General features: G+C 35.3%; 1 protein-coding gene across 1 annotated transcript; it reads right to left on the reverse strand.

Annotated features, from left to right (window-relative positions):
• Window positions 1-2211: 2211 nt before the first annotated feature.
• Window positions 2212-12793, reverse strand: rab31 (RAB31, member RAS oncogene family). Its single transcript, XM_042498484.2, has 7 exons — window positions 12612-12793; window positions 11008-11087; window positions 9466-9547; window positions 7518-7589; window positions 6203-6309; window positions 5743-5852; window positions 2212-4763 (listed from the first exon to the last, which is right to left on the reverse strand). Exons 1-7 carry the CDS (start codon window positions 12645-12647, stop codon window positions 4666-4668), a joined length of 585 nt encoding a protein of 194 aa, XP_042354418.1. The 5' UTR covers window positions 12648-12793; the 3' UTR covers window positions 2212-4665.
• Window positions 12794-14720: the final 1927 nt, after the last annotated feature.

Here is a 14720-nt window from a genome sequence, read left to right on the forward strand (position 1 = left end):
ATTATGTGTAAATTATTAAGCTATTAAATAACTTTTTCCAGATTCATACATTTATACATCATAGTTTAATGTCATACAGTTGAAAGGCACATTGATTTAGTTTAGGTTCACTACCTCACATAATTGCAAGAGGATTCATTGTTAACAGTTAGCCTAACATTAATGTTTTGTAATGTAAAATTGATTTTTTTAAATGAATAGGCTGACTTGCTTTGCCAATGAAAATGTGGACTCAAGTTAATGTGTATTTTCAGACATATTTAAATTTTTAAAAATTAAAAAAAAAAAATCAAACAATGATCCTTGGTGGTCACAGACCCCCTGTTGAAAATCTGCGCATTAACACATATAACATTCATACTCTTTTTATGTTCTGCAGATGTCAAACATTATGGTGAACTCACCAACAAAGATGTCTGATTGTTTATTGAATCGATGACATTAAATATATATATATATTTTCAATTTGATCACTTTAAGATTTTAACTGAATTCCTGTCATAAACAATGTAGTCAGCCAGGTCAAGCCCTCATGATGTTTACTGCAACCCTTTTTTCCAATATTATTTCCTTCTAGCCTCTAAATACCATACTTCTGGTGAAATGATGTAGATTTAAATATTAGGGATGTACAATATTGTGCATAGTCATACAATTATGAAATTTGACAGAAAGCATTCTGAAACAAAGGGGAAAGTAGCAAAATACAATTCTGAGGCTTGTTGCCGTTTTATGTCAAAATATCATCCACAACATTCCCAAAAATATATTAAAAAATGTCTTCTTGACAAATTCTAATCAAAAATAATTATTTTTCATGACTTTATGGCAAATGTAACCTCTTGACTTGTATATAAGACATGTTTGATTTCAACTGGCTTGTCTGGACGCTAAAGCCTCTGCAGAAAATGCTTCAGGATACAGTCCCACTAATGGATGAAGACTGGCTGCAAGAAAACTCTGACTGCAGTTAAATGAAAAACTCCTGGAAAACAAAATCAGTAGTTTTTCTCCAGAATTTGTGATGCTGATAAAGTGAGTTGTGATCTTTAAACCCTTTTAAACTTGGAGCAACATCACTTTAATCGTGGTGCGTTTACAAATAATTAAATCTTTAAAACCTGAGCAAGTTGGTGCATTTTCTTTCAAAAACACGGAAAAAGGGAATGAGCAACTAAGCAATAAATGTAACACAGATTAATGTATTAAAAATATATATTTTTAAAAAGCTATCAAAAAATGTCTGGGGAAAAAATAAAAAAGCTAGGAAAAATTACATTTGTAATTATCATAATTATATATTTAAATTATTTTATAAAATTATAATTTTTAGGCACTTTCCTCGGGTCATTTTCTTACTTTTTTGCTTCTTTTTCTTTTCTTTCTTTTAATTTCCAGGTCATTTTCTTGCTTTTTTTTCTTTCGCTAATTTCTCCATCATTTCTTCTCTCATGCTCATTGCCCTCTTCTCATGTTTTTGAAAGAAATCAAGCCAATTTACCCAGGTTGCAAAGGCTTAAAGGAAGAACTAAAAGCATTGATTAAGATGTTTACACAAGGGTATCCTGCAGTTTTACACAGTGTGTTGCCTCTCTGTGGGAACTATTAATATCCCACTTTCCTCTCTTAGAGACCATTGACAACTGTGGCTACACTTAAATCCATCTTCGTGACAGGAAGTGCAGACCTCCCCTCTGTAAGCCGCTGAGGGAGTAATCCACTGCAGCGTACTGAATATGTCTCTGTGGGAATGCTCCACTGCATGTAATTCACAGCTTTTCAGGTAGTCATGCTGAACATGCATGTGCAAAAAATAACAGGACAGTGTGTTTCCTATTTGTGGGGGAAAAGCTAACAGGTTGTGGGAGAGTAATGCCACTTTTCCAAAGTTGGAGTGTCTTACATAAGAGTTAAGAACTGGAGTAAAAGCTTCTGTTATAATGTGAAACCAAACTGTGTGATTTTCACTTGGAGTTTAGGTTTCGGAAGTGTCACGGTGGCTTAGTTCAGGTGCAAAACAAGTTCCCATGACACCAGGTGGCTAATCCAAGTCACGACCTTTGTCTTCTCTCGCTCATCTTTCCATCAACAAAACTTTAAACATAAAGTAAGGCTATGATGTACATTAAAGACTTTTCTGGTGTTTTTGACACTTCAAAACACAGTTCTATCAGCACAGGGGGTAAAAGTCACCAAAACAAACCAAAACAATAGAATAATCACTACTTTATTACACTGATTAATATACAAAAGTTAATCTGATCTACAGAGGATACAGGGAAGCATGACTTACTGTAGGCACACAGTATAAGGATGGCTGCAGATAACTGGCAGTTTCAAAGTTGACTGTTAAGCGTACAATTAGTCTGTACTAATTTAGTCAAGTAATTCATGCATTATTCTTGCAGTATGAACTTTTATGGCATGTCATACATTTGTTTGGAAAAACATAAAAAAGGCACTTGTGAGGCAACAAATATAGCACTTTAAAATCTCATCACAATGTCAACATGTAACCTCTTATAATTTTTTTTTTCACTCTCTTGTATGGTTGGTAGTAATATCGTGCCAAACAGCATTTAAAAATCTGCCTTTTATGAAATGTTTATCTTCTGGTAAATTTGTAAATCTGGCTCACCGAGCAGCCCCTTATTCAGTTTCGGATTTCGATTTCCACAAATCACTTTGTTACATTTCAGCAGAAGCAAAGCCGCATTAAGTGGCAGATTTCTGAAGGGAGTCTGGGATGATTTACCATTAAATAGAAGGGCACATATTGGCAAAATTTAACTATACTTGCATTAAAAACTATTTATTGAACTCTATTACCTCGTCATACATGTTGGTAAATTGTAGATTTAAGCTACAGAAATGTAGAACCAGAAATACTGTTACACACAACTTTCAGGTCTATTAAAAAAATGACGTTGAAGGGTTACGTGAGTATTTTTTCAACCTGGATTCTTTTTTCCAATGTTTTTGTATTTAAGTTATTACTGAGGACAAACATTTTTTAAAAATTTGTCCGGTACTGAGAGAACGCTGCAGCTGGTAGCTGCAAAAAGGGCTGCAAGGTGAACACTCAAAGCATTTGGCACCGTCTGGTTACGTCCGCTTGAAGAGCTTGTTTTTGCTACTGAGAGGCTCAGATTGTTATTATAAATGTCTGTCAACATTATGGACCGGATTCCTGCAGAGATAGACTGTTTTTTTTAATGTAAAATCCTTTTTGTTTAACCAGAAGCAGCCCCGAAAGTGCTGTTGGCAATCCAACCAGACTTCGTTTAAATAAACAGTAATTTAATCATTGTACAACAAACTTCATTCAATGTTAACCTGAGCCTGTAAGGGGCAAAAATACGATGATGGTGCACAAATGCTGGAACAGCTTTGGACCGGTTTCAGAAATTGTTGTCTCCATTTGTCACTTACATTAAAAAATATGGGAAAAAAAGATACAGGTTGAAAAAAAAATGACGCCAAATTAATACTGTTGAATGAACTCAAAAGTGCTGTTATAAATTTTCAAGTGGTCAAATCCAAGGGCATTACTGCCAAAGAAACAGCAGCAAATATACATAATCTTAATTAACACTACTGAGCTAAGGACTATTTTCATTGTTACCCCTTTTCTTCTTTTTTGCAAGTTAAAAATGATTTAGGTTTAAGGCAATACTCCCATTTAGAGTTTTGTTAGCATATACAACAAAACCCTTTTTAACACTTTTAGACATGTTTAGAGTAAAATACATGCACATCTTTTCTCCTTTTAACATTATAACACCGCTTCAGGTTTAAAAAAAAAAAATCGTATACAGTCATTCCCTGTAGTGAAATCTCAAACAACACATTTCAGCATGTAGAAAACATCTTCAACAAATCACCATGTAAACAATTCTAGCATTGGTCACAGTGTTTCAACAGGGGGCGTCATACTGTAACTACGATTTAGGCCTCTATGCTGTTCACTCTGCAGCACAACAGTTAAACCCTTTTACAGTTAATGTGTGTGACAACACATGACGATGTGGAATGTAAAGCCGCTGCGTTTGAGCTAAAGAACAATTTTCAAGATTAGATCTCCACAACAATTATTCAAAATATTCTAATTCAGTTCTTTTTGAGTGATACAAATGTATGCAAAAGCTCCATGGGACGGAAAGTGTATCCTCATAAAAATGTATATAAAAACCTTCATTCAATGTGCACTGTTAAAGAGCCACAGTGCAATGAAAATCTACAGAGCAAATGCATGAACAACCAAAATGAAACTTTTATCACTTGTTATTAATGTGTGCTTAATTTTTATGTCACTATGGAAAACTGGATAAAACTGCCTCTTTGTAATGAGCTGTGTGATATACAACACAGATAGAAATCTTAATGTAATTCAGGCAAAACACCACCTGAGGGGGACAAACCAAAGGCTTTCTGCTTCCAGACCTCCGCAGTGTTTAAACTGCTACAATTAAATGAAATAAATGTGCAATGACTCGTGTAATACTGTTGTTTCATGTTGCAGTTGCCCGCACGTGCTGGCTGACCTCTGTATGTCCACTGTCTTGTCTTGTCCAGGAGGAAGACGCTGTGTGCATTGTGGACGCTGTGCTGTGCCGGTGGGGTCTCCGGCGCTGAAGGAAGAAGTCCCATCAGCCACTGTCGGTACTAGCAGCACCTCCTGGCGGACGGAGGAGGCTGCCGGGTGAGTTTAAAGGAGTCGTTGCTCTCCACTTCTGGATTTTCCAGGGGAGGAATCTGTTTACCTAAACACACACAGCACAGGGTCACTTAATACAGAGCTGCCACGATGGCTGTAGGTGCCAGATTTTCACTATCATTATTATTTTTATGCACCTAATTTTGTCACGTCCAGTGATTGGGTCACATGGTGATGGAATACCGATATCACGGCTGTCAGTCAGTCAGTTTTGTGAAGGAGAGGGAGTGACAGGGGAATCCCCAATTTTTTTCACTTTCACTTTCACTATTTTGTCACTATCTTTGATCGCTGTTTTGTTCTGGGGTTTTTCCGACACCTGTGTACGGACATTGAACTTGCCTCGGAATATTTTGGATGCAACTCTTTTCTACAATAAACATAAAAATGCAGTCACTGGGGTCTGCATTTTTGTTATTTCCATGGCCTATGAGGGATCAATATTTGTGAACATGAGGTACTCTATCCTGAGGATCCGCACACCAGGAACCTCCCAGTAAAGGATTTTATTCTGCAAAACAAGTGACGCTTCGAGCCTGGATCTCTATCTCTTTACACCTCTTTATCTTGGATCCAGCAACCACTAAGGGATGTGCATCTACTCTCTGAGAGCCAAAAACCAGAGAAGTCTCAAATTTGTGATGTCAATGGGTGTAACGTTTGTTTACAATAACCTGCAGGATGGATCCTCCTGCCTCATGTACATTCATTGTAACAGCACTGAGCAAACTGCAGTGAGAAACAGCTGCGATATCGAGAGAAAAAATGGTCTCCTCTTGTTGTGTGTGAGGGTGTCGGGTTACAATAAAGAGTGGAAATATTTGTGTTTTTCAGATTTCCATCGATGAAGGGCAAACATGCTCAAATATAAGTTAGTTACATCTTTATTTCAATCACGCCAAAATAAAATAGTTCTCTGATGTCGGTTTGGTGTGTCTGGTCCTTTACTGCTAACTTCCTAAATAATACGAGTATATAAAGACACATGACACAGATGCAACATATAGAAAAAACATAAAACCTACTGATTTTCTGAAAGAGCTCCTCCACATTGACAGCATTTCTGGCACTAGTCTCGATGAAAATAGCTGCAATCGATTCAGCAAACTCCTTTGCTTCCTTCATAGGAACTTCCCTGTAAGAGAGGACACTACAGTTAGTGTGGAGGAGGTTCACGCTAGACAAAGGTCCCGCGGCAAATCCAAATTTTGGTAATTTACTTTAATCTAGAGGTCGACCAATATTGGTTTTTCCAGAGCCAATACCGTTACTGATTATTAGTAGTTAATTAGACCAATAACCGATATTTAGAACCAATACGCATTTACAATAAAAATCCTTTTGTCAACATCTTAAATTTGGATAACAAACATCAAAAATGTGCTAAAAAGCCTCAAGCAAAAAATCGAATATTATCACCATAATATTGATGAAATGCAGGTTCTTTACAGCTATGACAGCCAAAGAAACAAACCCTTTTCTCACCTGATGTCTCCTAAATCATTCTTGTTCCCTGCTATGGCTACAACAATGTCCTCTGGACCGTGTTCTTTCAGCTCCTTCACCCACTTCTTCAGCGTCTGGAACGAGTCCTGAACAGCGAGAGCACATCACGGTCAACTCTGGGATCGGTTTATTTATGAGACTATGCCCTACAGCTCGTGTCACATATTCATCGCATTAGGTGATGTTTTTCAGACAGTTTCCATGAACAGACCAGGAAAGAATGGCATTTGTAAGTCATGGAATCAAGGCGTCCCAGAGTGATGGAAAAGTCATTGAGTTTTACATCAGGCACATAGTGTGAAACCAGCTTCTTCTGTTACACACATTTAACACACCAGCAGCTGTGATGGTACATTTAGGGCTGAGAGGCACTGCTTCAGTCCCTCAACAGTTGTTAGGTAAGACAAAAAACGTTGTTAGATATTAACAGAGATTTTATCCACTAGTCTGGGTAAGTCAGCAAACAACCTAAGTTTTTTTCTTTATATTTTTTTATCATTTTTTGTTGAAAATATTAAAGACAAGGAAAAACAGACAGCGTCATCATAAATTGCCTAAAATGCTGATATCATGTTAGAAATAAAAAATAAAAAAGACAAGGAGAGATGACAAAGTATCAAGGACTGTGCATCCTCTAACACGATTGTGCTTTATCATCCTCCAAGGTCTTTGTGATCCAGGACCCTGATTCATGAAGAGCCAGGGTTTTTCTTTTCCTCCTTTCCTTCCTTTTCCTTTCTAAGGAGGAGGGAGTCTTTCACTTATTAATAAGCCAAAGTCCAATCTGCTTATCATAAAACACAGTTCTACAAACAAGGCATGTCTCCTGGCACGAGAAAAAGTGAATTGCTCCAACACACATTTCCTTAACTATTTCTATCCATTCAGCCCTTGTTGAATAAATATCTGTCCTGTCTTATCAGTTCAGTTGGGGACATTTCCCAAATTAATGACTAAAATTACAGTCAAGTTCTAAGTGGGTTACTGATTGGATCTCTGTAACCATGACTACCCAGTAAGAAGAAATTTTAGGGCACTCCCAAAAAATATGAAAATGACCTGCAATGACATATTTCCACACATTCTCCATCACTGAGCGTGTTCAGGTTTGATGCTTTGTGATTTCTTAATTTTGGGAGTTATACAGTGTTTTTCCAAATGAGTTCCCTCCACAGATCTGAACTTGAAGGTGGACTGTGATTTACATATGTTTAACCAGCCATCTCACCGAACCCAAATTTAATAAGCTGTCTCTGCTTTGATTTAAAGATGATGAGTGTTGTGGTATTCTTACCAGTTTAGTAATGTCATAGACAATGACAGCAGCAGCCGATCCTCTGTAGTACATAGGAGCTAATGAGTGAAACTAAAAAGGAAAACATGTTTACAGTAGTTAGTATGATCAATCAGTATATCATAAAATCTTATATAGCACAGTTATACAGAAATGTCATCCGAAGTGCTTTATAAAGATCACTTCAAAAAGAGTCCACTTCACCGAGCACAACCTTAAATCTGGATCCTAACATTTAAAATGTTGTGTTAATCCATAAAAGACTAACACAGAATACAGTACTATAAACAGACTACATCAATACATTCTTAAGTGATGATGAACTATGGAAAAATCTGCTTCCTCACAAGTTTCACCTCCTCTTAATAACTTACTATGACGGTTTCTCCAGCGTTAAGACGAATGTGGTTACAGCCTCCACAGAAAACACACAAGTTCTACTGTATTTGACATTACAACAAAATCCAATCTGTGTGTCCTTAACCCTTTAACAGGCATGAAAACCGCACGGTTGCCATTTTTTGCCATCAAATTGGAAATTACAGCTGTCATTTTATACAGTGCATTTTAGTATTTTGGTTATGCTGTAATTCTATCAAATTCTATTTTTATTATATTTAATTGACTATTTGTTTTTTCTACAATACATTTTAAACAGATTTTGTAACTAGATAAATTATTATTGTATTTTTTGTTTTTTATGTGATAAAGTTACTTTCATTTTTGTTTTTAATTATAAAACATTGACATTTTTTAAAAGCATATGTTGTATATAGATTGTTTTTCTAGATTAATTTTTATTTGTATATATTTTTTATTTTTATATTTATTTGTACATATTTATTGTGGTTACTTTTAGTTTCAGATTATATTATATTGACCTTTGCACTTTTTACAATGTATTATACTGGGGAGAAAAAAAAAACTTCATAAACTGATGCAATTTGTTAACATATTCTATGGTCTATAATGTTATTTTTTTTGCAAAAGCATTTCTTAGTGTGACTGTTAAGGGGTTAAAGCTGTTGTTGGTACTTATTGTAAGATTTTTTTTTTTATTTTTTTTTTGATTTGCTGAAACTGTCAGTATATTCATGCAGCACTAAATGAGACAGATGATCTGTGAGGGAAAATGTATATTCCTCTGCCTACTCTATGGCTTTTCAGCATTTCCAAGGGCCTTACTGCATGTGCACGAAAATAAGCAATCAGAGCAGAGGAGTCTTTAGCGAAACTGTCAATCATGACGGCATTAACTGCATCAGCTGTAATACCACTAACTGCAGTCATGCATTACATCACCCCTGTGCTTGTGGCAACACAAACAATAAGGCCCACTTATCAAAACTCAGCTTTAAGGCACCATTAATGACTCAATAACTTCAGTGCCTTTATATTGCACGCAGCAAGTGGTCAAAACAACAGCGGTGTAGTTATTAAAGTTCAGTTATGTGATCTCCTCAAATAAACCCCTGAAAACATTCTTCTTGGTGCTACTTTTAGCTTTTTAACTGTACGTTTGCTGGTGTTTATCAAAGAGATCAAACAGATAGTCATGTGTGTTAAAATTAATATTATTCACACAGATAAAAATAGATCTTTAAAACCCTGGTAACAGAGGTTTCAAGATATCAATTTCACACAAAAGCAGGAAACACTTGCACAAGTTTTCCATGCTGTAAGCACGTCTGGCAAGTTTCAACAACCCCCTCCATAAGATGAATCACTGTGATGATACCACAGTCTTGTGACCTTTGAACCCCACATGAATCATCTTATTTCAAGCCTAATAATAACTCGATGTCATGGGGACCACTGACAGACAAATTACTGTGTCACCGCTTGCTTCCTGCAGCATGTAACAGAAAATGAACTTATCCTAAAGTCATGTCATGTGTGTAAAGCTAATAACAAGTAAATGAGGCATTTCTGTTGTAGGTGGACTCACCCTTTCCTGTCCGGCTGTATCCCAGATCAGAAATTTATGTAGTTCATTCCCAGATGGCACTGTTTTGGTAAGGAATGATGCTCTGTGGGTGATAAAGAGTATTTCATAACAGTGTTTTGAAGCATTTTCCATAAACGGCACCGGAAGCAAAACAGTACACGTCAGCAGGAAACAAATAATACAAATAAATATGGTCGATTCTGAACTCATGTTGCCTGAAAGCACTTATAGTGTTGGGTCAAAAAAAAAATCGAATTAAAAAAAGAGCAAAAAAAAAAAAAGTTTCATTATATAGAGATATTGTCTGACATATTTTTTTGCATTTTTTTTAATCCACTTCAGCTTATCTCAATGTAATGTTTACTTTTAAAAAAATATTTCTTTTATTGAGTGAGCACAATTTTGAATACAGTATCATTCATTTTCGGTATGTTACATAATCAGTGTTTCAAGGAATCAAATTTTATGATCTAATTATGTTTAAGGTACAATCCACAAATACAATTTAGTCATATACGGCTGTCATCACATGAGACATTGTGTCCCCACCCAAGTTACACATATTTATTACACACACACACACACGCAATATTAGCTTCTTGTAAACTAAGGAGAAAAAAAACTTGCCATCCTGTTGGGTTTTTTGAATTCCCAACATTTTGAAAAAGACAAATTGTTGGTGAAAAAAGTACAACATAACTGCAGGTGATTGAAATCCATTTTTCAATATCCTGTCATCTTTTTCTAATTTTCTCACAGTACAAAAAATTGTGGCGGCCGCCACAATTAAAACATCTGCCGCCAAAAACTAATTTTCTATTTTTGAGCTGTACTATTCATTAGTGTTAGTGCTGTGCTCTTATATACTCTAAATTAAAGTTTTTTTCCTTAGTGTGTTTAATGGTGGCATTTGTCTCAAGCAATTTGTAGGGTAAGTCTGTTAATAAAAACCTGACCCACTTTTAACTCAAGGTTGACATCACTTTCTTGTGAAATTTATTTTTTAAAGCGTGGGGAAAAAAGGATAATGAAAAAATTGCAAGAAATGAGACATTTAGAAAGTTATTAAAAAATAAGCTAGTGAAAAATATCCAGGGAACTATATGTACATATATTCAGAGTAATGTTACAGAAATATTTAAATATTTAAGATTTTTTTAAAAGTAGTTACCTGTTTATTTGTAGGTTTTTTAACATTCATTTTTCATTTTTGTGCTTATTTTTAAGTGATTCTGTTGTACTTTTTACTAATTTCTTGGTAATTTTTGGGTAATTTCTTTTTTAGATGCTCATTGCATTCTTCCCATTTTTTTAAAAAGAAATAAAGCCAATTTGCTCAACTTTCAAAGGGTTAAAAAAATAAGCTTAAACCATTAACTTATAGGAAAATGAGGCATATTGTAGTTTTTCTTTTGTTTATGTATCATTTTTGATCCGTGATATCTGGAGGATCATTCTCCACAATGATCTGAAATACCCGATGACTTGATTTGTCTCCTGCTGTTACACTGTGTTTTGTGAATTGTACTGCAGTGCTCTTACCCTATTGTGGGACTGATGTTGTGGTCAAAGTGATCCTGAACAAATCTGCAAACAATGCTGGACTTCCCTACTCCAGTGTCCTGAAAACAAAGACATCAATAACAGCACATCAGTCAGAGCGCTACTGACACACACACACGCGTACACAATGAACCCTGTTGATTAGACAACTGTCTGCTGGTCACATGCCCACCACATCAGATAGTCTCTGCTCGTGCATAGATTATATAAGTAGCTCTGATTATATATATTAATTATTTACAGAGGTGGGACCAAGTCATTATTTTACAAGTCACAAGCAAGTTTCAAGTTTTTACACTCAAGTCACAAATTAAGAGAGGCAAACCCCATGTCAAGTCCTAAACTTTGAGTTTCCAGTCCAAAACAAGTAATTTGTGCTCTCTTATGTGCTCTTCACCAAATGTAAAGCCATTTTGACGACAGAGAAATGGTATAGTAAACGTGTAAAAATTGGGTGTTGACATATTATCAGCCTGGCCGATTACTGGGGCCGATATTTGGCATTTAGTCTTTTATCTGTATTTTGTTTTAATCATTGCCAATAAAATTAAAAAGTGTCTGCATGGAAAGAACTTTTACTTTGTAAAACTTCCAGGAGCTATTTTTATCGTTTCATTTTTTAGTTTTTGGTACTTTTACTTAAGTAAAAGATCTGAATACTACATGACTAGTCATGAGTCGCTGGTGTTAAAGTCCAGGTTTAGTTTTAAGTCCTTTTTGATTTTGCCCAACCAAGTCTGAAAGTCATCAAATTTATGACTTGACTCAAGTAACTTGTGTCCACAGCTGTGCTTATTAATGCAAGAAAACACAATGCATCTCCCAGTCACATAATAAAGTGAATATGAAAGGCCCTTTTTTAGCTGCATGCAATTTAAGCTGCATGCATTTTTATGATAATGATAACTCTTAATTTGGCTTGACATGGCTAAAATATGCAGCAAACCTGCAGCTGAGAGCAGAGGGGTAACAAAAGATTGGTTAAGGCTGTGTGAGGAATGTTTGCTGAGCATGTCAGTTCCTGTGGCAGACTAAACAGGCCTGGTAAACCTCTCTGTAACTCTTAAAAGTCCCCTGTTCCCCTTTTATTTCATTGATAAGCTGTCATTTTGCAGTCCAAACGCTGTGAACATCCCTGTCACCGTCTATAAACAGGCTCTGCTGTGTTTTGCTAACGCAGCAGGAAATCTAACTAACGGCTTGCTTGTAGCATGGTGACGTCATGAGTGATAAACTGTCACAGCCGTTAAAAAATTAAGACGAAAACAGAATAAAGTTACATTTAAAGTACTGTTTGTTTAAAAAAACAAACAAAAAAAACGTACACGACGAGAAAGCTAATGTAAAACCACTGACTCGCCCACCGGTCGATCGGTTTTCAACTAGCTAACAATATTTTCAAGTTTTCAGACGACAGAGCTCGATAAAGTTTCAAAATAACCGACAGCTGCACGTTTTTTAAGTGTCAGTTGGAGAAGCTAACGTCTGTTAACGTCAAAATGTTGTCGGTTAGTTGAACACTCGCAGCAGGAATACAGAAGGAATTTTCCCCCAAAAGTGCATCAACAAAAACATCAACTTACCCCTAAAAGGCAAACTTTGAGCTCCCGTATTGCCATGGTGAGTTGTGAAAGTTTTTTTTAAATCATTATTTGTCCGTTTTCAGTCAGTGTCTTTGTCTCGTCATGCTTAAAACTCAGCTTTTTTTCCTCTAAAAAGAGACACCCAGCCCCTGAGACAGACTGGACATCTAGTCCACAGAGCAGTCAACGCTGCGTTTGATAAACAGAACTTCCGGTGGTGGTTTTCAAAATAAAATACTTGGCATTGGAGATTTCTGTCAAGACGTGTATTTGGAGGACAAATCCCCACCAATAGATCGATAAAAATTAAATTATTTATGCGACTTATGTGACAGATAAAAAAAATTTAAAAAAATCATAATAAATTAAACATAGGCCTAATATGACCCAATATGCAGCATAATGACATTAAAGTCGATAAATTGCATAAAAATAGATGAACTAATGGCTCTGTCATTATTTTTTTTGTAAATAAACATAAATAAATAAATGAATGTATATATACACACATACATATATATATTTATATTTAAACACACACGCACACACACACACACACACATATATACATATATAACATATATGTGTATATATATATGTATATATATATATACAAATTGGCTTTATTTTATTCAAAAACATGGAAAAAAGCGATGAGCAGCAAAAGAAAAAATGACCCAGAGGATAACAAGACGTCTGGGAAAAGTACAAGAAAATTATCTGAAAATTTGAAAAAATAAAAATAAATAAATAAATAAAAAAAGCAATTATATATATATAACCTTTCTTCCATAAATAACCACATTTCACAGTTTTTGGTTATGATAAAAGGTGTGGATTTGGAGATTTTTTAAAAAAACATGCCATTTGGGGGTTCTGAAGATATTTACATTAAATACAAGACATTTATGCTCACACATTAATCAATTTGCACACATATTTTTTGTGGGATTTGGATTTTGATTTGTTTTGGGGTTTTTTTTTTTCCACATTTCCTGTACCCTTCAGTAAAAGCCTGTGCTGCATCATTCCCTATTTTGTTTTGTGTATTTTTAATATGTTGCCTTTAGTTTCACTGTATATGTTATTATGTGTCTCTCTTGACTGTTTATATGTCATTACACCTGTTTTGACTTGTGCTGTTATCACTGTATTTCACAATAAAAAATACAAAAATACAAAGCATGACAATTTAAAGTTGAATGTCCCTGTCTTAGGCCAAATGAGAAAACATAATTCACAATGCTTAAAAAAAATGCCTCCCAACGTTTTGCAACACACTCTCCTTGCTTATAAATAAAGAACAGTCCCTAAATTGAAGAAACTAAAAATTGCTATGCCACAACCACAAACTAAAAATAGTGGACGCAGCTTTCATGACATCACCCATTAGTTTGCTCTGATTTTGAAAGCTCAAGTTTAGTATAGTATTATTATAAATCTATCTAATTTTCACTTGGCTGCAGTAATTCTATATTAGCGAGAAAATACACAACATAACGAGCACATTTCTGTCCGAACATTAACGGTACGCTTTATTTTGAAACCACTTAGGCTTATTTCCGGTCTTGTTCCTAATGTTTTTGTCTACTTGAGGCTATTTTCCAAATCGGAAACCAGTTAAAACAATGACAAAAAAAAAAAGTCGGGTGGTTCCACTATCTCTTTGATGCTAAGGCTGACTGACTCTGAGTCCAAAGAAAACAATTACACGCTTCACTTCCTCAAAATGGATATAAAGGTTTTAGTTTGACCCTCATTAGTCTGAGAGAGGAAAAACTATTCAGAGAATGTGTAACGGAAAATAGTCATCACTAAAAATGGACTATACTTCCAGTAGACAGTTAAGTAAAAAGGTAAACAATAGTGTTTCTAGGATTTGGGGACATTGGGGTCTTAGCTCGGACCTCTGTAGGGGGGTCCGGGGTGACCCTCCTTTTTGATGAGCAAGCTCTTTTCTGATCCTTTTTTATACACTCTGGCACCTTATTTACCATGAAAAACATTTATTTCTTAACTTTATTTCTGAATTGTGATGACAAAAAATATTGTTAGTTGTTTGTGATAAGTACTGAGTAGAGACAAAATACTTTGCATCTGCTATAATTA

Source organism: Plectropomus leopardus, chromosome 12 (genome assembly GCF_026936395.1).
Source record: "Plectropomus leopardus strain MGB_pleo_1.0 chromosome 12, ASM2693639v1, whole genome shotgun sequence".
In the NCBI taxonomy this organism is placed as follows: domain Eukaryota; kingdom Metazoa; phylum Chordata; class Actinopteri; order Perciformes; family Serranidae; genus Plectropomus; species Plectropomus leopardus.